This window comes from Ursus americanus, chromosome 23 (genome assembly GCF_024610735.1).
Source record: "Ursus americanus isolate L20-20 chromosome 23, mUrsAme1.1.p, whole genome shotgun sequence".
Classification (NCBI taxonomy): domain Eukaryota; kingdom Metazoa; phylum Chordata; class Mammalia; order Carnivora; family Ursidae; genus Ursus; species Ursus americanus.
Window position 1 is genome coordinate 25,287,657 of NC_142149.1, and position 24,844 is coordinate 25,312,500.

The 24,844-nt window shown below is 38.5% G+C and overlaps 1 protein-coding gene across 8 annotated transcripts in view; it reads right to left on the bottom strand.

The window, feature by feature from the left end:
- Positions 1–24,844, bottom strand: part of SPAG9 (sperm associated antigen 9) — a 135,222-nt gene that overhangs the window by 49,346 nt on the left and 61,032 nt on the right. For 4 of the 8 annotated variants that reach the window (XM_087854507.1, XM_045773090.2, XM_045773087.2 and 1 more), the window contains 4 exons: positions 21,723–21,873; positions 11,408–11,449; positions 1,429–1,636; positions 820–919 (listed from right to left, as the gene is read on the bottom strand). In XM_087854507.1, the coding sequence (XP_087710633.1) occupies positions 820–919; positions 1,429–1,636; positions 11,408–11,449; positions 21,723–21,873 (501 nt within the window). The remainder of the gene's footprint in view (positions 1–819; positions 920–1,428; positions 1,637–11,407; positions 11,450–21,722; positions 21,874–24,844) is intronic. The other 4 variants (XM_045773094.2, XM_045773092.2, XM_045773098.2 and 1 more) reach the window with 1 other exon arrangement.

Below are 24,844 nucleotides of genomic sequence, written 5' to 3' on the forward strand. Positions count from 1 at the left end.
TGATTCATTTACTCATAATCATCTGAGGTATTATCGTAATTCCCTTTTTTGGAGGAGAAAATATACCTCAGCCAAGGCGGTATTTGAACCAACATAATCTTAGTCTAGGTTCATGCTTTTAACCACGACTGTAGCGATCAATAAACAGCATGTATTTTTATGGTCATCATTATTAAAGGATAGATGTTATGGAAGAAATGAAAAGAAAGGCAGTAGCTCCTGTGGGAAATTCGTGAACATTCATATGTTTTAGATTGACCATACATAAAATTCTCTTCCCACCACTAAACAGCCTCCCCATGTAAAATGAGAATAATTTTTTCCAATAATGAGATCATTACACTTTGGGCTTTTTTTGTTTTGTTTTTTTGAGTAGGCTTCACACCCAACATGGGGCTTGAACTCACAATCCTGAGATCAAGAGTAATCTGCTCTACTGAGCCAGCCAGGCTCCTGAAATCATTAGTTTTGAAGTGAGTACATATCTTCTTCCTGATCTGGCGGAAGGAACAAAGTTTGCTCAAATTGTTACTTCCCCTACACTTGTTTCTTTGTTTCCTCAAATTCCAGAAAGTATTGGTTGCACCTTGGCTGTGTTTTTCCCCTATGCTTCCATATGCTCCTAATCCCTGCTGCAGCAAAGGCAACATCTCACAAAACATTTAATGTCCATTTCAAAAATGGAAACTAGAATATAATACTAACATTTCTTCAGCAAAACATCTGCCCTTTTTTCTGGCAAGAGACCAGAGAATAATAGTATGCTTCTGGGAGAGGGGAAAGGAAGGATAAAATGTCTTCATTTGACATTGACAGTACCTTGAGCCTTTATATCCACTGAGATCTTTGTCCATATCCAACTCAGGAGTGGATTCAATGATTGCTTGAACTTCTGACTTCTCTTCATTTTCAGCAGAGCCTTAGAAAAAGGACAAGATGACATAAATAACGCATATATCACATACTGCCCCTCATGAAAATCCTGTTGCTTCAATGGTTATAAATACATCATTTGATCATTAAAAAAATTTTAAGGAGTGGATTCTAGGAAACACAGGATTAGACAATATATCATATATTCAATTAACAGTGAATATCAAAAACTGATAAATAACCAAAGTTTTTATTTGTATTTCTTGGGACACGGTCCATTGTAACCCAGGGTAGGACTCCCTGTTTGTTTTTTTACTAATTAAGGGATGAAATACAGAGAAATTAAATATGAAGACTATTCTCCTGCCTTTCAGGCTCTCCAATCCCCCGGCTCCCCAAATCTGCCTCGCCAAAACTTTATTTGATCATCACCCCTTTTAACCTTACTTATAATTGAGTATCATTTTATAAATCTAAAGCAGTAACACCCCTAAAGATGTATTTTTTCATACCCACATGATCTTTACTAGAAAGTAAAGAATTAGGGTCACCTACCTGTTGAAACATTTCTAGTTTCTTGGGCTACCTGTACTTCAATATGCTTGCTTATCTCTGATTTATTTGGTGTATCTGCAATCTTCACAAATCCTTCATTATCTTCCTTTAAGGGCGTATCCGTAGGAATTGTGGCCACATCTGATGCAGCTGTTGATGCTGGAGTGGTAGCTTTAGATCCTCCTTGGCTAACATCAGAAAGTTCATCCTACAAATAAAAAGAATTATTGGGGGGGGGTGCACCTGGGTGGCTCAGTCGGTTAAGCGTCCAACTCTTGATCTCAGCTGAGGTCTTGATCTCAGGGTTTTGAGTTCAAGCCCTGTGCTAGGCCCCACGCTAGGCACTGAGCTTAATTTAATTTAAAAAAAGGAATTATGGGGAAATCTTTAAATGATTAATTTATTTTAAGCCATTTTCTTAAATGGGGTAAGAAAAAAACTTGCAGAGAGAAAATTCTATTAAAAAACAGTAATAGAGGGGTGCCTGGGTGGTTCAGTCGTTAAGCCTTTGGCTCAGGGTGTGATCCCGGCGTTCTGGGATCGAGCCCTGCATCAGGCTCCTCCACTGGGAGCCTGCTTCTTCCTCTCCCACTCCCCCTGCTTGTGTTCCCTCTCTCGCTGGCTGTCTCTCTGTCAAATAAATAAATAAAATCTTAAAAAAAAAAAAAAAAACCTAAAAACAGTAATAGAGGCACCTAGGTGGCTCACTTAGTTTAGCATCTGCCTTCGGCTCAGGTCATGATCTCAGGGTCTTGGGACAGAGCCCCAAATTGGGCTCCCTGCTCATCGGGGAATCTGCTTCTCTCTCAACCTCTGCCCCCCGCCTCGTGCACACGTGCCCTCTCTCTCTCTCTCAAGTAAATGAAATCTTAAAAAAAAAAAAACCAAAAAAACCCCAAAAAACCCACACACAAAACCAGCAGTGGAATAACAAGACTCTGAATCTCAGGAGACATGCGGTTTTGTACACAATATTCTTAAAACATCCTGCATCCAGATCATCTGAAATACTGCTAAAGGGGCATATTCTAAGTCTAACTCCAAGCTTTAGGCAGTGAGACCAAGTAATCTGCATTTTAAAAAGTAACCCAGGTGATAATTACTATTCTAGGGTCCACATACAGTCTTCATGAAGGACATGTCCAGATTGAATTTCATGCAAAAATTTGTGCAGAACGCACTTTTCTGGGAAAAAAAATAAATCTACAACTTTTATCAGGTTTTTCAAAGGGGTTTGTGGCAAATAACTAAAAACAGTTGTCCAAAAATTGAATCGCTATGCAGGACACCTGAAACTAATGTAACATTGTGTGTCACTTACACTTCAGTAAAAAAAACCCAAAAAAGGTGGGGGAGGGGATTTTAAAAAAATATTTAAAAAAAGAAAAGAAAAGAAAGAAAAAAAAAAAAAAAAAGAAAGAAGAGCACCTGGTGGGCTCAGTTGGTGGAGCATGTGACTCCTGATCTCAGGGTCATGAGTTTAGGCCCCATGTTGGGCATACAGCCTACTTAAAAAGAAAAACAAATACAGTTGTTCAATGGCTACGAATAATGACCCAGTTCTTTTTGAGCAAAATACCCAGATCTTTGGGGAAAAAAAAAAAAAAAGAACCTAGGGCAACTGGGTGTCTCAGTCAGTTAAGTGTCTGACTCTTGGTTTTGGCTCTAGTCATGGTCTCAGGTTTGTGAGATCCAGCTCTGCGTTGAGCTCCGTGCTAAAAGTGGAATCTAGGATCCTCTCTCTGTCGGCCCCTCTCCTCCTCCAAATAAGTAAAACCTTAAAAGAGAGAGAGAGAGAACCTGACAAAAAGTTTACCAGTAATAGTAGGAGGAGGAGGAGGAGGAAGAAGAAGAACTAGGGTAAATTAGTGAGTTTACCATTCACTAAATGTTTGACTCTGGGTAAGTTATGTATTCTTTTCTATATCTATCTCTTCTTTGTAAAATAGAGACAATGGTATATAATTAATAAATTATAAGTTATTCTCCATAAAGACTTAGCAAAGTGTTCACACATACTAAGTATTTAAAATGTTAGCAACTGGGGCGCCTGGGTGGCTCAGTAGTTAACCATCAGCCTTCAGCTCAGATCATGATCCCAGGGTCCTGGGATTGAGCCCCGAAGTGGGCTCCCTGCTCAGTGGGGATCCTGCTTCTCCCTCTCCCTCTTCCCTCTTCCCTCTGCTTGTTCTCTCAAATAAATAAAATAAAAAATAAAATGTTAGCAATTATTATATAGCAAATAATACATTATGCACAACTCTGAGACTCTTGAAATGCATGCTTTTGGCCTAAAGCAAAAAGAATATATAAACATACTAAGTTAGGCTGTGGTGCAGGATGATTTTTAGTGACTTTTATTTCCCTCTTTGAAATTTTATTTTTGGGGCGCCTCGGTGGCTCAGTAGTTAAGCATCTGCCTTCAGCTCAGGTCATGATCCCAGGGTCGTGGGATCGAGCCCCACATCACCTCCCTGCTCAGCGGGAAGCTTGCTTCTTCCTCTCCCACTGCCCCTGCTTATTCTCTCTCTTGCTGTCTCTCTCTCTGTCGAATAAATAAAATCTTGAAAGAAAGAAAGAAAGAAAGAAAGAAAGAAAGAAAGAAAGAAAGAAAGAAAGAAAGGAGGGAGGGGAGAGGAGGGCAGGGAAGGGAGAAAAAGAAATGCAGAATCCCAGGCCCCACACCAGACCTACTGAGGCTGAATCTGCACTTTAAAAAAGTAATAATGAAATAAAGTAAAATAAAATATTTTTTTTAACTTTTAAAGCACATTGTTAAAAATATATTACAGCTATAAAACTAATGAAACAGAATCCAAGCCATTAAAAAAAAACAAATAACACCATACCAATCAAAATTACATATATACTCTAAGCTTTATATTATGCTGAGAGATTTAGGTTGTTTCAGGTGCTGAGAAGTCAGAGAGTGTTCAAATTAAAATTAAAATTTTAAATTCTATTCAAGTATAAGAAAGCATGTTTGGCATACAGTCACCTGCCTGTGCTACGGTGGAAAGCAATCACAATGAAAGCAACCACACTTGGGGAACTCTATCACTGAAACACTTAGCTTTACAACATTAAAACATTTTCACGTTTCATCTCCGTTAACTTACTATTATGAATTTTGATGTAGCACAAATGTCACTACCAAGAGTGGCTGAATGAATATAAAAGCAATTACCAGATGAGAACATAGGGTTATGTAAATTATATTTGCTGTGGCAAATCAAGAGCTCTTTATCCAGAAGATGTGGTGTATATATATATCAAGCCCTGTGCTTGATATATATAAAATGGAGTATTATTCAGCCATTAAAAAGAATGAAAACTTGCCATTTGCAACAAGGATGGAGCTAGAGAATGTTACACTAAGTGAAATAAGCCAGTGAGAGAAAGACAAATACCATGATTTCACTCACATGTGGAATTTAAGAAACAAAACAAACAAGCAAAGGAAGAGAGAGAGAGAAAGAGAGGAAGCCCAAGAAACAGCCTTTTAACTATAGAGAACAAACAAATGGGTACCAGACAGGAGGTGGGCAGAGGGATGGGTGAAACAGATGAAGGAGATTAAAGAGTACAATCATCTGAGGAGCACTGAGTAATATATGGAACTGCTGAATCATTATTACTGTACATCTGAAACTAATATAACACCGCATGCTAACTAACTGGAATTAAAATTTTAAAAAAGACTTCTTTATCCCTTCAACAGTGCCCCACACCCCACTCTTCATCGCTACCCCAGACTCTGAGGGTTGTTTTTTTTTCCTGTTTTTTGTTGGCCTGTTTGTAAATGTTGAGAGATAAAGAATGTCACAGAATGTGAATGCCACACCAGCGTGAGTTACCCATTTAAGAGTCTGAGCATCTTGGCTCTACTGACGGGCTTGAGCTCTAACACATGGTTCAAACCCAAGTGTTTGCCAAAGACCTCCATCCTAGATCTTGCTATTCTCAATTTCTGAGTTTATACTGTACTTGGACTTGAACTAATAGCTGGTCAGCAACCAATTATTTTATTGCTCACCATCATTTTAAGAAACACACATATCCACAACAGATAATGATCCATTTACCAAAAACAAATCTCCCCTGAGACTCTGAATCTATCAAAGGAAAAATAAAATAGTATATCCACGTTAGCATACAATACTTAAAATGAACTTTCAGTGACATGGGAAAATCCTTAAATGTTATATTGGAAAATATACATATATATACTTTTAAAGAAATAAATGTATACATGACATCATTTATAACTGCAAAAAACCGCAAACAACTTAAATGCTTCAAAATAGGAAATTAAGCAAACTACACTTATATACCCATATAAGAGAATATTATGCAGGAATTAAAAACTGTGCTGTAGAGGGGTATTTACTGAAATGGAAAATATTCAAAATATTTTGCAAAGAGACTGGGGATTAAAACAATCCAGTACAGGGGCGCCTGGGTGGCTCAGTCGTTAAGCGTCTGCCTTTGGCTCGGGTCATGGTCCTGGGATCCAGCCCCACGTTGGGCTCCCTGCTCAGTGGGGAGCCTGCTTCTCCTTTTCTCCCTCTCCCACTCCCCCTGCTTATGAGCGCAAGCACTCTCTCACAAAATGAAATCAAAATAAAAACTTAAAAAAAAATCCAGTACAGGGGCGCCTGGGTGGCACAGCGGTTAAGCATCTGCCTTCGGCTCAGGGCGTGATCCCGGCATTATGGGATCGAGCCCCACATCAGGCTCTTCTGCTATGAGCCTGCTTCTTCCTCTCCCACTCCCCCTGCTTGTGTTCCCTCTCTCGCTGGCTGTCTCTATCTCTGTCGAATAAATAAATAAAATATTTAAAAAAAAAAATCCAGTACAGTATGAGTGATTAAGAAAATATAGTTAGAAAAAGCTTTGTCAGGGCAATGATGATTTTGATAGTGGCTGCCACTGGGTAGTTGGATAATGAGTGATTTTTACTTTTTCTTTGCCCTTGTTGGCGCTCATTTATATATAAATGTATGTGTGTGTATATATGTATGCATACACAAGTAGAAAAAATTACAAAAATCAGACTATAAATCTACATATGAAATATGGTCTCAAAAAAATATTTTAGCTATATTAAGTGGCTACAGATAATAGGTAAAATTTTTTTCCTTCTTATTAAAAACTTTTGTTTCCATATTTTTTTTTTGAAGATTTTATTTATTTATTTGACAGAGAGACGGCCAGCGAGAGAGGGAACACAAGCAGGGGGAGTGGGAGAGGAAGAAGCAGGTTCCAAGCAGAGGAGCCTGATGTGGGGCTCGATCCCAGAATGCCGGGATCACGCCCTGAGCCGAAGGCAGACGCTTAATGACTGCGCCACTCAGGCGCCCCTGTTTCCATATTTTTTAACAGTAGGCACATGTTACTATTATAATAAGGAAAAAAGTAAATGAAGTTTGGAATAAATTTGAATTAGTGTAACTAGATGAAGTTATCTTTCACTGACAAAGTTGAGAAAACTATCAATACTATTAATGCATTGGGAGCTACCCATTATTTATTGCCTGTGTCTAAGACAACTGATTACCCATCACATGAAGTGCAACACTAAATATACTGATAAAATATGCTGATAAAATTAGCTGCATTGGATAGCCAACTATTCTGTGCATCTCAAAATACTAGGCTGATTTCTAGGGGGAAGGAAGAAAACCAAAGAAATAGCTCAATTCTCTATCATTTCCTCCCCTCTTAAAACTAAAGGACAAAATTGCTGACTATTTCCCCGAGCTGGTGACCGACGCCTAATATAGAAGTATCTGATAAAAATTTACTAAGTGAAGCAAATTAGCTTGTTTGGAGTTAGGAAAATGATGGTCTTATTTGTGGAACCAAAGACACTGAAGACAAATAGAGGCTGCCCTTAGTACCACTCTCATAAGTCCTTGCTGTATACTCTATTAACACTTAAATTCATCAAGACTGTGGATTCAGAAAGCCCTAGAAAGAATCACGTTCATCTTTAATGAAAAAATGACATGCCTTTGAAACTATCTGAAAAACAATTTGACAAGTCCCTTGGAGGTTCAGTGGGTTAAGCATCTGCCTTTAGCTCAGGTCATGATCCCAGGGTCCTGGATCCAGCCCCATGTCAGGCTCCCTGCTCAGCAGGGAGTCTGCTTCTCCCTCACCCTCTGCCTCTCCCCCTGGCTCATGCTCGCTCGCTCTGTCTCTCACTCTCTCTCAAACAAAGAAAATCTTTAAAAAAACATTACTTAGTAATTAAAGAGTTCAAAACAAACAGTTTGACCAAAGTCCTCCTCCCCAAATTCATTTGTGGATCTGGGAGTACAGAATAAAGCAAGCAAGAGAACTGCACCTAAACCAGGAAAAGGACTATGCCATCTTAGGGATTTTCAAGGTTTGGGGCTACAAGAAGTAGTAAATTAGGATCTGCTTAGAAGAAAAATTTAAATTTGTCATGGACTATCCAAGTAACATGAGATTTATTTATCTGTAACTTACCTTTTATAGTTTTACCATATAAAAATATTTTACACTCATTAAAATAGCTCACTGTGTGGGCTGTACTTCTGGATCTTAGGGAGAGCTGAGGAGAGAAAAGCTCTGAAATTTAAGGGACCATTTTCAAAGGAAGCATTTCTCACTGGTCTCCCAGGCAGTGGTGACATAAAGCTCCAAGATTAGTAGGAAAGCACTGACATGAGAAAAGTCTCTGCTACAATGTTTGGTTGGAGGGAGGCACAGTATTCTTGTATTGCATTCCTGTGGAAGAAATTATGTAATTCTGTCACTAACAATGCCTCCAACTAAGACAGAATGAAGAAAGACAAGCTTAAATATTAATCTGTTAAAAGATAAAGTATATCACTTTTGGTCAACAGTAAGCTTTTAAGGTACCACGTGCAAAACAAGAGAAAATTCTTGGGGCGCATGGGTGGTGCAGTCGGTTAAGCATCTGCCTTCAGCTCAGGTCATGAGCCCAGGGTCCTGGGATCAAGCCCGGCACTGGGCTCCCTGCTCAGTGTGGAGTCTGCTTCTCCCTCTTCCCTGCCCCTCCCCCCACTCATGGTCTCTCTCTCTCTCTCTCTCTCACTCAAATAAAAAATCTTAAATTTTTAGGTAAAAAAATAATTAAAAAATAAAAGGTGTCATTTAAAAATGTTATACAAACAGGTAACAAGCATGAAAAGATGCTCAACGTTACTAATCAGACAAATACAAATAAAAACTACAGTATCACCTTGCACCCCTTAGGATGGCTACTATCAAAAACAAACAGAAAATAACAAGTGTTGGTGAGATGGGGAGAAATTTGAACACTTTTACGCTATTGGGAGGATTATAAAATGTTGCAACTGTCTTGGAAGACAGTATGGTATTTCCTCAGAAACCTAAAAAAAGAAGTACCATACAATCCAGCAATACCCCCTCTAGGTATATATCCAAAAGAATTGAAAGCAGGATCTTGAAGAGACATTTGCTCCACCCATGTTCATAGCAGCATTACTCACAATAGCCTAGAGGTAGAAGTGACCCAACTGTCCATGAAGGGATGAATGAATGTATCAAATGTGGTCCATACATACAATGGAATATTATTCAGCCTTAAAAAGAAAGTCAGTCACATACTACAACAGAGATAAATCTTGAGGACATGGTGCTGAGTGAAACAAGCCAGTTACAAAAGACAAATACCACATGATTCTACTTACATGAGCACCTAAAGCAGTCAAACTCCTACAAAAGAGAGTAGAATGATGGTGGCTGGGGCTGGGGAAGTGGAGAGAGGGAGTTATTTAATGGGTACAAAGTGTCAGGTTTGCAAGATGAAAAAGTTCTAGAGATCTATTTCACAACAATGTGAATATTCTTAACATTACTGAACTGTGTGCTTTAAAAATGATGAAGATGGTAAATTTTAGGGGCACCTGGGTGGCTCAGTCGGTTAAGCTTCTACCTCAGCTCAGGTCATAATCTCAAGGTCCTGGATTGAGTTCCGAGTAGGGCTCCCTGCTTATCAGGGAGCCTGCTTCTCCCTCTCCCTCTGCCCCTCCCCCTGCTCGTGTTCTCTCTCTCTCTCTCTCCCAAATAAATAAGTAAAAAAAGAAAAGAAAGATGGTAAATTTTATTCTGTATGTATTTCCTACACACAAAAAAGAAAACAGGTGTCATTACTTCTAGCTTCACTTGAGATACTATGGTGAAAGTTATCTGGTCTTTGTGCCATTTTCTTACTGGCTTTAGATATCAGGCTAAAAGTCTATAAGCCTTTACAAAATATTTTCAGTTGTTCCATTAATCAAATATCTCCCTCACGTGCTCAGTCCTGCACAGAATATTTACGTCACGTGTTAGTCAGCATTGCCCTGTAACTATTTATGTTCTAAGAAACTATAACTTAAATTTACAACTATAAAAGAAATTATCTAAGGACAACTTAGAAATGGGGGGTGCCTGGGTGGCTCAGTCGGTTCAGCATCCGACTCTTGGTTTCGGCTCAGATTATGATCTCAAGATTGTGAGATCAAGCCCCACATCGGGCTCCACACACAGCATGGGGTCTGCTTGAGATTCTCTCTCCCTCTCTCCCTTTGCCCCTCCTCTTGCTCCTGCACAAGCACACTCTCTCTCAATCAGTAAAATCTTGAAAGAAAGAAGAAAAGTTCCAGTGTAGAGTTCTCCTAAGTAGCCTGCCTGCCTTCATCTGAAATAAGCTAAATAAATGGGCAAGCAACTCTGTCACATAAGTCTATCTTTTTGATTCAAAGATTTTAAGCCCAATGAAAGAAAAGACAAAATTACAAAAACTAGCCCCATGGATCCCCACTATAACACTTATCACCTTATATTTTAATTTTTATGTTTACATTTCTTTCTCCACAAGGAGAAGTTAAACGTCTAAAGCAGTGGTTCTTAAACTCTTTTGATTGACAACTCTACAGCATAACAGAATCACAACATTCTGTGTGTACATGTATTTTCTGGAAAGTTTCATAACGTTGATTCCTAAAGGAGTCTGTGACCCAAAGAAATACTGAGAACCCTAACTCTAGACACAATCAGATGAAAAAAATCTAGATGTTAATTATACTGTGGGTTTAAGAAAATTCTGATTATTAAAGGAGAGGTATGAATGTCCTAACCCTGAGGGTATTTCTGAAGAAAGGGGACACTTTCTTTCACCGTCATAGATCAGCTGAAGGGCTTCCATGGACGTGGGTGAGTAGGTGACCTGACCTACAGTGAATAGGAAAAAGCTTTGTCTTTATATCCCAATGCCCAGGCTATCGAGACTGCTATGAAGAAGGTTCACAACAGATGTTTGCTGAATAAAGCTGAATGGTGCCCTGATAGAAGCTGAAGAAATCTGTTCGACCAGGGAGGCAGCATACAGTATAATGACACGCTGGGGCTGTCTCCAGGACACGTACTAGTTATGTACATTTTGTCCTGAGGAAGGTATTTGTGCAATTTTGTGCAAGGGTATTTGAGTGTTTCTTACCTAGAGCTGGATAGGTGGAAATAGCCTGAATTTTCATTGGATTTACTTATATTTTCTCTCCTTTATTTTGTATTTTTAAAGATTTTTATTTATTTGACAGAAGGAGGGAGCGAGCAAGCACAAGCGGGGGGGGGGGGCGGCAGACAGAGGGAGAGGGAGAAGATGACCCCCCCACTGAGCAGAGAGCCTGACATGGGGTCGACCCCAGGATCCCGGGTCATGACCAACCGACCGAGCCCCATCCAGGCACCCCTCTCTCCTTTATTTTAAAATGCTGTCTTTAAGGGAGGAGTAATTTACAGATTACAGTAAAGCCCTAACAACCACTACAGAAATAATTGCCTCTTGTATTTCAGTGAAAAACATCAGTAGTCTTTCAAACTGAGCACTGGATGTCTTGAGAATAGCAGCTGAATGAGTAACCAATAGTTAATCAAGTTTCTTTACTTTCTGTAAGGTGATCTGAAACACCATTCTCACCTCCTGTTCTACAGCCTCCAGAGGTTCAGGACTGCTACTGACCTGGGAAGAAGGAAAGATTATACAAGAGACCACAAGATCATGTATCTACTAGGTTTTCGCACATTTCTAACTATCTTTGGCTTGCTCTACATCCCAGGATAATAAGATCTTTCTAATCTACTATGTTAAAATGAGGGTTTGGGGGTTTTGTTTTGATTTAAAAATACTTCCTTCAGTTTCCTCAAAAAGTTGAAAATAGAGCTACCCTATGACCCAGTAATTGCGCTGCTAGGTATCTACCCCAAAGACACAAATGTGGTGATCCAAAGGGGCACCTACACCCCAATGTTCATAACAGCAATGTCCACAATAGCCAAACTATGGAAAGAGCCCAGATGTCCAACGACAGATGAATGGACAGAGAAAATGTAGTGTATATATACGCAACGGAATACTACTCAGCCATCAAAAAAATGAAATCTTGCCATTTGCAATGACTCGGATGGAACTAGAGGGTATTATGCTAAGTGAGATAAGTCAATCAGAGAAAGACAATTATATGATTTCACTCATATGTGGAATTTAAGAAACAAAACAGAGGAGTATGGGAGAAGGGAAGGAAAAATAAAATAAGATGAAATCAGAGAGGGGGATAAACCATAAGAGACTCTTAATCACAGGAAACAAATTGATATCTGCTGGAGGGGAGAGGGTAGAGGATGGGTAATTGGGTGATGGACTTTAAGGAGGGCATGGGATATAATGAGCACTGGGTATTATATAAGACTGATGAATCACTTACCTCTGAAACTAATAATACACTATATATAATTAATTGACTTTAAATTTCTTTTTTTTTTTTTTAAAGATTTTATTTATTCATTTGACAGAGATAGAGACAGCCAGCGAGAGAGGAAACACAAGCAGGGGGAGTGGGAGAGGAAGAAGCAGGCTCCCAGCGGAGGAGCCCAATGTGGGGCTCGATCCCAAAACGCCAGGATCATGCCCTGAGCCGAAGGCAGACACTTAACTACCGAGCCACCCAGGCGCCCCTGACTTTAAATTTCTAAAAAATACAAGACACACACAAAATAAAAAAATAAAAATACCTCTTTCAAGCCTCTAGTTTAAGAGATAATATAGTTCAGGGGTCACCATGTCTTACCTAATACTTTATCAATAAGCAGCTCATCATTTAACCCTTTTTTCCTATTCATACAATCCTGAAATCTTCCTGAAACTTATAATCATCTTGATTATTTAATATGCAAAATATTCCAGTATACCTGGAAATGTTTATTGTACCCTCCTTTCACCACCACCCCCATCATTTCTAAGATTTTATTTATTTATTTGTGAGAGACAGAGAGTACGTGTACAAGCAGGGGGAGCAGCAGAGAGGGAGAAGCAGGCTCCCTCCTTCCTGCTGAGCAGGGAACCTGATGCAGGGCTCGATCCCAGGACACTGGGATGACGACCTGAGCCACCCCGAGGGGCCTGAGATAAGCGTTTCTCTTAAACACAAAGCAACCAGAAGCTTTAAATATTCTTGGTCTGTAAATTCATCAAAGTCTTTCTGAAAGACTCAAATATGGCTGTGGGCTCTCTGTTACTTCTCTCAAAAAGCCCTACATTAGCAAGACATGATTCACTTTACAGAAACCAGACCGCCTCTCAATATTTGCTTATGTGGTCTGTGATTCTGCGTTATCGTCATTTTTAACCCCTCTCAACTCTTCCATTTATCAAAACCGGGGGGGGGGGATGGGTGGCTCGCTCACTCTCTCTCTAAAAATGGAAAGACTGTGAACACAGATCTTTTCATGAAAAAACAAAAAGCAAGCAGCAGGAAAATACTTAAGGCATCCAGCCATTTATCTTACAAAGATATTATGAGCGGGTATTGTATTATCTATGTGCATACGTAAAAGAAAAAGGTCTGAAAGATGCACCGACTACTCACAATGCCTGGGGGAAAGTAGTGGAATTTAGGGTTGAAGAAACTTTATTTTTGGTCTAGATTCTTTGATATTATTTAAAATTGGGAAACTGCATTAACATTAAAAAATTATTAATCCTGTTTTATAAAATATTTGGACTCTGAGAGCACAGTTATTATCATTTCTAGTATCTGGCATCGTGGACACTCAATAAATATTTTTTAATGCAAAAAGCAAGGTAATTTGGGGCACCTGGGTGGCTCAGTCAGTTGGTTGGCTGCCTTCGGCTCAGGTCATGAACCTGGAGTCCTGGGATCACGTTGGACTGGGAGCCCGCTTCTCCCTCTGCTCCTTCCCCCTGGCTCCTTCTGTCTCTGTCTCGGTCTCTGTCTGTCTCTTTCTCAAATAAATAAATAAATAATCTTTATTTAAAAAAAATTTTTTTAAAAAGTAAGGTAATTTATTTTCAACAGGTAATTATTAAAGTTATTTTTCCTATTCTAAAAGCTTGTTTAAATATTAAATATCAATAAGAATATAATAAATACTTATGTGCCAATTACTTCAAAAGAAGCCACCTTTGAAATATAAGCTTTAAAAACCATCATTTTCAAATAGTATTATTTAGATTTTTATCCATTTTCATTACACAAGCATTACCAATTTCATACATTAGCATCTTGGTCAACACACAGCCCAGTAAATATGTCAAAAAGAAAAAAAAATCTCACTTTAAACACCCACTAAGAAAGAACTCTTCCATTCCCCCTTCTCTGAGGAACAGTTTAAAGGGGGAGAAAGTATATCTTACAGCTTTGTCAGTTATACCTCAACAAAGATGAAGGAATGAATGAACAAACGAATAAATAAATAAGGGGAAAGTTCTTAAAGATTAAAAGGAGTACATTTTCAACTGTTTTTCTCTTCAAACCCCAATCACCTGTGGATGGTTCCTGAACTTATCAAATGAGGATATATGTGAGGAAAAGTTACAGAAGAAAATCCTTATCCTTTGTCACAAGCAAAATCATGAAATACTACAACATACAATCCATTTTTCTTAAAATTCTATTTTTATTTTATCCTATTCTAAACACTAATACAAAAATCTAAAAGGAGGTAATATATAATATAAATGAATGGAAACACACAACAGAAGCATCAAAAAAAGCCTAGAAGCAATTACATTTCAAGCAACAAGCACATTTAGTGTCTAGATCTTGGTTCTTAATACTAAGAACCTGGGCTTCCCGGAGCAGCGGCAGACTGCAGGGCTGGAACATGGAAAATATTAAGAGCCTGGAGCATCTTACGGTACCAGGAAGGAAGCACTCAAAAAAGTATGGGGCATGTTAAAAAGATACAAAAGTCTATCTGAAAAAGCTCCTGATTCCATAGCTGGAACAATGGGAGCAATAAAATAAATGACAGCACTGGATAACCTACAGAATAAAATAAATGTCCATGAGTTCAAGCAAGGAAGGCGAGCAGGATGGCAGGAAGGCAGGAAGGCAGGCAGGCAGGCAGGCAGGAAGGGCTCACTCTTACAGAAGAATTCCAGTTAACGTAGAATGGATGAAGAAAATAGAAAATAACCATTGGAACACCACAGTAATAACCGTAAGATCCAGTGATGGATACTAAAATAAGTGGATGAAAGTTTGAAGAGAAACACGATATTTGCACAATCTCAAAGTATATCCACCAAAATTTTTTTTTAAGATTTACTTATTTATATTAGAGAGCGAGAGAGAGCGCGCGCGCGTACGCGCACCTGTATGCACAAAAGCAAGGGGGAGGGGCAGAGGGTGAGAGAGAATCAGAGAATCTCAAGCAGATGCTCTGCTGAGCACAGAACCCACCATGGGGCTCAAACTCACGACCCTGAGATCACAACCTGAGCCAAAACCAAGAGTCAGCAGCTTAACCAACTGCGCCACCTAGGTGCCCCACCCCGAAGATCCTTATCAATTATAAGCGGAAAAACAGTAACTACAGTGGAGAAATCCTGCACACACCAGGCTAAGCCAAGCAATCAAGGTTAATAATCACCACTAAGGCACCTTGCTTCGGCAGTATTGCCAAATGTCAGTCTAATCATGAGAAATCTTTAGAAAAATTCAATCTGTGGGACATTTTACAATATAATTAACCAATGCTCTTCGTGCCCCAACGTCAAGACTGAGGAACTGTCACGCTGGAAGAGACCAAGAAGACATAACTCAGTGCAATGGAGGATTCTGGACTGGATCCTGGAACAGAAGACAGTACAGAAAAACTGGCAAAATCCAAATATAAGTCTATAGTTTAGCTAATAATATTGTACCAATGTCAACTGTCTTAGTTTTAATAACTGTATTTACTATGGTTCATTAACACTTGTTGATGATGGGTGATGGGTATACAGGAACTCTGTATTGCTTTTGCAATTTTTCTTCAAGTCTAAAATATTTCAAAATGAAAAGTTAAAAAAATTGAGAGCTTTAACTGTTTAGAAATGTTTGATTACACGCAGACTTTAAAATAGGAATCTTTAATCACAAAAGATACAGGAATAAGACTCAACAACTACAGAAATCCAAGTTTGGAAAAACTATAAAGAAATAGGAACTAAATTGTTAACCACAAATGGAGGAGGATGGAAAATTCTTCTAAACAAGAATGCTGGCTCTGTTTAGCCATTTCCTGTTCTGTATGCTAAGCACATCCCCTGAAAAATGCAGGACACATTGACCACTGGCTTTACATACCAAACCCCGCTAACAAGAGCTTCTCACAGCAGTTTTACTCAAGTATTTCAAATCATATGGTTTTAAAAGAACTCTTAAAATTTTGACAAGTAGGTACCCATCCAATTGCTTTTTATTTGAAATTTTTCTCAGTTCTAAAAGTCATATTCTACTAACAATCACCAACCCAGGAGACGCTTCAAAGAAATAAATATTTTGAGGGAGTATATACTCAATGTGCAGCCACTCACACGACCATCTTTAGGCACGTGCTGGTGCATAAACACACACTGTTGTATATACACACATACGTGCATACGTGAACCTGGATGGAACCTGTGAAATCACTGGCAAATTGATACCAACCAAGGTCTAGAAAACACCATGAAAATTCTATGTATAGGATTCTTTAAATGATACCTAAAACACTTCATTCAGTCTCTTTCCATTTTTGGGCATGAGGAAGGAACATCTGAACTCTAAACGTGTAAAGCAATAAAGAACTTGAACAACATCGCTAGGTGAGAGGGCAAATGGCTTTTGGCAGGCAATTTGGCAATATCTATCAAAATCTTAAATACACGCTGTGATCCAGCAATCCCACTTATGGAAATCATAAATATAAGTATAAAATTATGTATAATTCACTACGGCATTGTTCAAAATAGCAAAGGAGGAGGAAAAACTGAGGTGTCTCATCAACAAAGTAGATTTTAATCATAGCTGGGATATGTGATCCCTCCATCCCTCCCCTTTCTCTACGATTCTGATCTATCAATGTTTTCCTTCAGTCCCTTGTTTTCAATTTCTCTTTCTACTGGACTCTTCCAAGCACACAAACAACCCAGTGTCTCCCATTCTAAGAGTACCTTTCCCACCACTCTGCTGACTCAAGTTACCCTTTTCCTTTCTCCCATTACAACCACCTGTCTTGAGTCTTGACACTTTCTCATTCCTCCTTTCATGACTCACGTTCATTCCTGTTACAGGTCCTGCAACTCAAACTGTGCATACCTATTCCTACAAATTGACAATTTCAATCCTCATCCTACCTGACTTATCCATACCAGCTGATCCTGCTAACAACTGCTTCCATTCTCAAGTTCTTTTGTCCTTTGAACATCCAGGGCCACCATCTTTTATGGTCTCTCTTCTCTGCCACTTTCAGCCAATGCTCTTCTTTCCCTGTACATCTTCTGCTTCTCCAACCCGCTTGCCCCCGTTCCTACTCTATGTGGATGCTGCCCTCCTCACACCTTATGCCTGGAGTGCCCTTCCTTGGGGAAGTCCTCATCACCCTGATTAATATCTTACACCCCAAAGCCAGGCTGCCCCTTTGCATGGATGTCCTTTACACTGCTGGGGCCCCGACTCTCTACACCAGGCTATCCCTAGGTGTGATACTCCTAACCCTGCTCCGGTTATATACCTGCCCCATCCCCACCCCACCCCACCCAACGGATGCTTAACCTTGCTTTGCCCTACCGACCAGCTTTAGGACTGAACTGTGCATAAAGCAAAGAGGAAGGGCAGATAATGCAATACTACAACATGTAAATAATTACAGCTTTATAGTAAGTCTTGATATCTACTAGGGCAAGTTCTTGCTCTTACTGTTCTTCTTCAGGACTGTCTCGGGTTATTCTTGGCTTTTTCTTCTCCAATTCCTTCTTTCTTTGCAGCTTATTTGTGAATATAATTCAGTTGGATGAACAATCCTACCTTAACATTTTTTGCTTATTCCCAGCTTTAGCACTTTTATAATACATTTTTGACAGAACAGCATGGTGATTCAACACAAGTTGCTTTTTACCTATTTCACTAGAAGCACTCCCAGTAAGAAATCTCTGTTAATGGTGCACTATAAACTCCTCTGCTTTCTACTGACTGCTAAACTCGATCTGAGGGCCATTAGTGGGATGTGAGAGGCGGCTTCGTGTAAGCTGTGGCATTCTGATTGGCCATCAAAGAAGGTTCTTTCTACTAGGGGTAACCTAAGCAGGACATAAATATATATGTGGGAAAACTATAAAAGAAAGCAACTGGATTCAGCAGGGTAGAGTTCTGGAAAGGCATCAGGGTTGGAGATTCAAAATAGCAAACATCGATATATGGAGGGCATTTACAGACATGGAACCTGAGCTACCTGGATTATAAAGACAGGAGGGCTGAGCTTTAAGTTCTGGGGAACTGCAACATAAGAGGTCCAGGAGCCACAAGGGGATGGAGTGTCCTGGGAACAAAATGAAGAAAGCATTTCAAGAAGCAGAAAATATTCAAATGTGTCAAATGCTGCTACAAGGCAGGATGGGAATGAGAATTTCCCATTACATTTAGAGGGTAACCCTGACAAAAGGCATGTCAGCACAGTAGTTAAGACTAAAAGTCTCAAAGGAGAGGGGTGAAAACAACCATGCCTCAAACAGTCCGGTTTGTCCCCACCACAGGGCCTTTACAGATGCTATCTGATCATTCTAGACCTTTCCGTGCACCTATACATCCCTCATTTCAGGGTGCAAATCACCTCCTTCAAGAGGCCTTCCTTTGCCACCCTAAAGTAAGCATTCCACCCTACTTAGCCCCTTATATTGCTTTTTTGAAACAGTACATCACACACACACAGCAGTATATCAAGTATATATATACTTGAAATCTATTACTTCATTTGTTTGTTTGTTGATCTCCCCCACAAGAATATGATACAGGGAGGAATAATACGTATAAACACTTCTTTTTAAAGACAACTTGTACATTTTTTCTAGATGCATGTTTCCTGGAAGATTTTCCAGTACCTGAAGATATGATACCTTATTAGCCACAACTCTTCTCACAGTGAGAAATTTGCAATACAGCAAAAAGAAGGTCCGTAACATTACAATCATTGGCAAATCCCCTTCACTGCCACTCTTCTGCCATAAAGCTCCCTGTAGTTCTGTTTCCTTGGTTATAACCCATCACATGGTTTTCTCACAGAACATTTTCACCTTAACCTTACATCACAGAAAACTGTGCTAGTAAAATTAATATCAATTATAATTCTCACCTTCAATTTTTTTCGTAACAAAGGCAAAACGTGCCCTAAATACAGCTAGGTCAACCCCAAAGTTCTCAGAGAAATGAAGTTGTAGAAAACTTTAAATCAGAGGTAGCCTAGCCCACTTCCTGTCACAAAAGGACACCAAGACTAGTGGGTACAAGAGACACTGTCCATACGTGAACTCTTAAACCCAACTTCTAGCCTTTCATAAAGTTAGAGAAAGACATCTGGTTTATGGACAAGGACCTCGGTAAATAATAAAGTATGTCCTAATTATTAGACATACTTTACAAATCCGACTTCTGCCATTTTATAATATACCACTCTGCTCCTAGAAAATTGTAGTTGTTAAGCCTTTATCTCATGTAGTGGCTCCATGTCCAGAGTACAGAGAGACAGACAGAATTTTATTCTAGAAACTCTCTGGGAAATACTTGCCTTAGTATCTCTGAGGAGGATACCAAAAAAACCTCTCAGGCTTAAGTCCATATTAATAATCTGTTAATCAGTTTATAACTTTCATTAAAGTTCTGTCACAGCATGTTGCTGGATTAAACAATAAGAGAATTATAACAGGGGCGCCTGGGTGGCACAGTCGTTAAGCGTCTGCCTTCGGCTCAGGGCGTGATCCCAGCGTTCTGGGATCGAGCCCCACATCAGGCTCCTCTGCTGGGAGCCTGCTTCTTCCTCTCCCACTCCCCCTGCTTGTGTTCCCTCTCTCGCTGGCTGTCTCTCTCTCTCTGTCAAATGAATAAATAAAATCTTTAAAAAAAAAAAAAAAAGAGAGAGAGAGAGAATTATAATAACCTTCTCTTTAAGGTTCCTTTCTGGAATATAATTAAAATATAGTTACCATATGGTATACATTTTTGACGTACTAAAAGTATCCCTCCTACTTAATTTCGTTTTGGGAAAGAAACACGGTAAGTAGGCGAATTAAGGGATGGGTGTTTTGGAAGACCTAGTAAACCTACAGGTAGGTTTAAAAAAAAAGCCAGTGTGGCAGGAGGAGCAAAGAATGAGAGAGCTTCCTAGTGGCATCACTGTGGACTGATATTGACCAGCTGCATGATTAGCTTCTAATAAACTGAGCAACAAGGAAAAGAGAAGGGGAAAAGGTGAGGTCAGCCTTACTCTTAAAAATACTTTTCAGCGAGGGGCGCCTCGGTGGCTCAGTCAGTTAAGTGTCTGCCTTGGCTCAGTTCATGATCCCAGGGTCCTGGGCTCCAGCCCTACAGCAGGCTCCCTGCTCAGCCTGCTTCTCCCTCTCTCATTCTCCCTGCTTGTGTTCCCTCCCTGTCTCTCTCTGTCAAACAAATAAATAAAATCTTAAAAAAAACCAAACAACTTTTCAGCAGGAGAAAAGCTATCAAATATGTATTGATTGCTTACTGTTTTGAGCACATTTCAAAGGTCAATGAAATGATTCTAAATGCCTCTGCCTACCAGGAACGACAGACCATTTATAGTATCCCAAAAAAGTCTTCCTAACATCTAAAACAAATAATTCATTCAACAAGCGTGTTCTGAGGGGCCACTACATGCTAGCCACTTTTTTAAGTGGTAGGGATACAACAGTAAATCAACCACATAGACTTTATGTTCTGAATGGAGAGAAAGAGACAAAGTAATTAAGTAAATGACTTAGTATTTAAAAGTGTAAGAGCTATCTTTAAGCACTTAGACCATAATAAGTACTTTGGAAAAAAAGAAAGCAAGAAAAGGAGATAAGACGTAATTTATTTGTATTCATCATAGGTGCCCTATTTGTTTTATGATAGGATAGATGTTATAATGTAACAAGATTCTTTTATAATCAATATTCTCTTTACAAATAACAACTTTATAAGATACAGAATATAATTTTAGTTTCTTTTTAAGTTTGTTTATGTGTGTATGTATATAATCTCTATACCCATCATGGGGCTCAAATTTACGACCCCAAGATCAAGAGTTGCATGCAATTCTGACTGAGCCAGCCAGGTGCCCTAACTTTAAATATTTTTTTAACTATTAGTGTATCTTCCCCCTTAGAATATATTATTAATTATACTTAGATTTGATAGTATGTTCTTGGTCAAAAACATAATCTATAATGAACTAACACCAGGCCTTTTTAGCTAAACACAATGCACTTTTGGATACTGCTTTATCAAGAGATTTGAGGAAAAAAAAATCATGTTTTTTAAAAAAAGCAAAGCCCTACTAAATTGTGAAGCTTCCAACAGTGAACCGAGGATTTCTGGTACCAATGATTTTCAATTCTAAAAAACATTATTACGTTCACTAGTCATCCCACCTAAAATTTATATGATCAAATAAATATCAAAATAGCCTAAATCAATTAGAAATTTTGGTAATTAGTATCACTAGTATACTAATCAAGAGACAACAATGCTTGACTTTGTTTTCCTATATAACTTGAAAAAGAATAGTAAAAATTAACTCTTTCGGAAGAGCTCATTTCCAATTTAAAATAAAGGCAAAAAAGAAATAAAACGGATTAGTTTTACAAGATAAAACATATACAAAATTTCATTTTATTATGTTTTAGCTATCTAGTACTTCAATTTGGATATGAAAGCTTATACAATGTAAACTGAAGATTTCAGCAGAATAAAGCTTACCTTTAGGCTGGTATGAGAACGTGGTTGACTTAATTCCTGAAATTTCCATTGGTCTGATCCAGGGGTCTCTCCGCCTTTCTGAGTGTCAGGTGTAAGCAATCCGTCTCCAGCAGGTAATGGGAAAATCCCTAATGATATAGGACGTTCTTTTCTATTGAAGAGGGGAGAAAAAATTAAGCATTCATTCATTCCTTTTTAACTTCTATTCATCATGACTGTAAATAATAAGCCTGGGCTGTCACTGTTTTAGAATAATCAACTCTTACAAAATACCATCTGCCTATCTAAACAAGTAGACTTACCAAAGAAAAAGTACAGTCTCAGAAGTTTAAAATTAGCCCTAAGAAATTAACTAAGAAAAGTAGTAAACTAATAGTTTAGGAAATGTTATAAGTTACTGATGAGTTCCTCCCCTGGGGAGCAGTTTCTGGTCTGGTTTCACAACAACAAAAGTTACTAAATTTTCACTCATGCTTACATTAGTCCCAGGGAAACTGGCAACCTCCTCCTCCTCTGGAAGTGAATCCCACCCTTGCTTCTACACTTCCCAAATCCTCAAACCAATACCTAGATATTTGTCCAAGCCTCTTCAGGGTACGTCTTTTCTGCCTGAAGTAAAATCTAAATCAGGACTACCGATTAAGTGGTTAAAAAAACTCCAAGAGTTTTAATCCTTAACAGCAGAAAACTGTCTTTTTCTACAGAACCAATATATGTGTTCCTTTCTATCACAGTACATGCGAGAAAACCATTGTCAGTTTTCCCACACAAGGAGGCCAAAAAATTCTATAAAAGACTGTTGAGTTTCCAATGCTTTGTGGGAAATTTCAATGAACAAGAGTTACAATTTTAATAATAATAGAATTTCAATAAGAAACATATCCGTTGGTGATGCAGAGTAGATTACAAATAAAAAAGGGCTTTTTACAGGGTGGAAACTAGCCTAGGAAGAGGTTGTCCTGGGTCATTAACCCCAAAAAGTAGAAACTGGCAAGAAAAGAGACACTATAGGTTTGGAACCTCCTGGAACTCATACCTGTACTGGTAAGAATGCAAATTAGAATAGAAATACTGAGGTTATAAATAAAAGTGGAGAAATATTCAGTTTTGCTAAATAAGTCCTTTATTCTGTAAGCTCATTTTTGCAACAAGAAACTTAAGCCGCTTGAAATGGGCCCTCACTTAACACAAAGGATATGCTCTTCTATTCCTAACTACAATCAGAAAGGATTAAGTAAAACTGTCAGAACTCCTTCTTAACGACTGGGTGAAGGAAAAGGATTGAGCAATTGCATTTGATTAAAGGTGTGTATGTACAAGGAAGTAAAACAGGACTTTCCTCTATTAGTTAATTATTCATCATTTCTTTACACTTGGGTACTTTACCTACTTGATTTGGGAAAATTCAAATGCAGGTAGGCAGCACTATAAAAAGCTAGATTTTAATAACAAATTTAAGTTTGTGTCTATGAGCTTCCAGAACAACCAAATGACAAAAACTAAAGTAACTACTCAGCTATTCTGTTTAGACCAATTATTCCCTAATGCTGGCTCAGCAATAAAGTTTTCCTAAGTCCATCGTGAAAAGAGACATTATTTATTATACTTTATTGGGTAATATAGGCCATATTATACACACCCACATTTCCATATATCACAGAACCTGTTCTTTCCTGAGAATGGTGGACCTTTTTCTACATCTTTTCGGCTTCTTTGATTTTAAATCCCTTTCTTTCGTCAAATGATGGTGACAATGGTTAGAAAGCAAATTTTGTTTTAATGTCCATACCTGACAAAATAAAAAGTTTTTGCCTGATGTTTATCCCTCAATTTAGGGGGGAACGCATTTTGGGAATCGAAAATCTAAGGGTCTAAGAGCTACTAAATGGTTTACTTATTTTTTAATATATCTTAATAACTTAAGCAAAAAGGTGTGAATTTAATGGGATAGTTTAATGGAAAGCTCTCTAACCCAAAAAGCAAAGACAAGCAGGAAGATAATACAGATTTCATGCAAATCCATCACACTGCTAACAGAAATCGAAACACAGGCCAGTCATTAGAATTATCTTTCTATATGAATGACAGACAATGCATTCATTTTCACACATATCAAATACAGAAAAAGTATAAAACTACTGGAGGAAAGAGTCCGCTATCAAGACAGGTTTTGCTTTTCCACTCCTGTTAACTAAGCCTGCAACCCAAAATACCAGTATGAAACACCTCTTTACATTGCTTTTATTGGTCAGTTAGGATCTGCTCTGTAGGGGGGCATTTTTCTTCAGAGACTATCAAGAAGGTCCTGATGCTCTGGGTGACACTGTTTCAACTCTGGAAAACAATACTGCTACACACATGTCTGTCCACCTTATTTACTGATAAGTTTCATCAGAGTCGAGGGGAGAGAGGACGTGTAATTATGCAAGTTGGTTAGAATCCTACTTTTAAAAGAAACCCTGAAAGTTGAACGTTTAAGTCCTAAACTCTGTTGGTATGTATGTTTAGTACTCTACATATTAAGTGCTTCAGTGAAAGTCACAGTAGAAACCAAAGAACGGGATACATTTGGAAAAACATCAAGTAACAGGTTTAAACCCCAGGGGTTTCATTGTGTTCCAATATGCTGCCACTGTTTTAGAAACGAAGCCATCTTTAACGATCAGAATCCTTGTTATAGTCTTTTAAAAACTGCCTTAGTTCCATATATCCATTTTTTAGTTGGTTATTTAAATGTAACCTGTGAATAAATAAATTCCCAATTATGTTTTGAAACAGCTTCTTGGCTCTATAGACATTTAAAACAAATAACCATTAATAAAATTTCAAAAAGATTGTTCAACATTCACCAAGTGGCAAGCACAAAGGATGGTTTGTTACATTATCTCATTTAATCCTCATATGGAAATGGGGATTATTTCCTCAATTTTCAGATCAGGAAAAGTAATGCTCAGAGACATTAAGCACTAGTAATCCACAGAGATGGGGCTCAAAGTCAGACCTGTTGCACTCCAAGGCCCATGTACTTTCCTTGAAACCTACTGATTTTTCTTGACAATTTAATCTTAATATTGAAGACTTTGATATCTTTATTCCATTAGATCGTTAGCAATTTTTGTGTC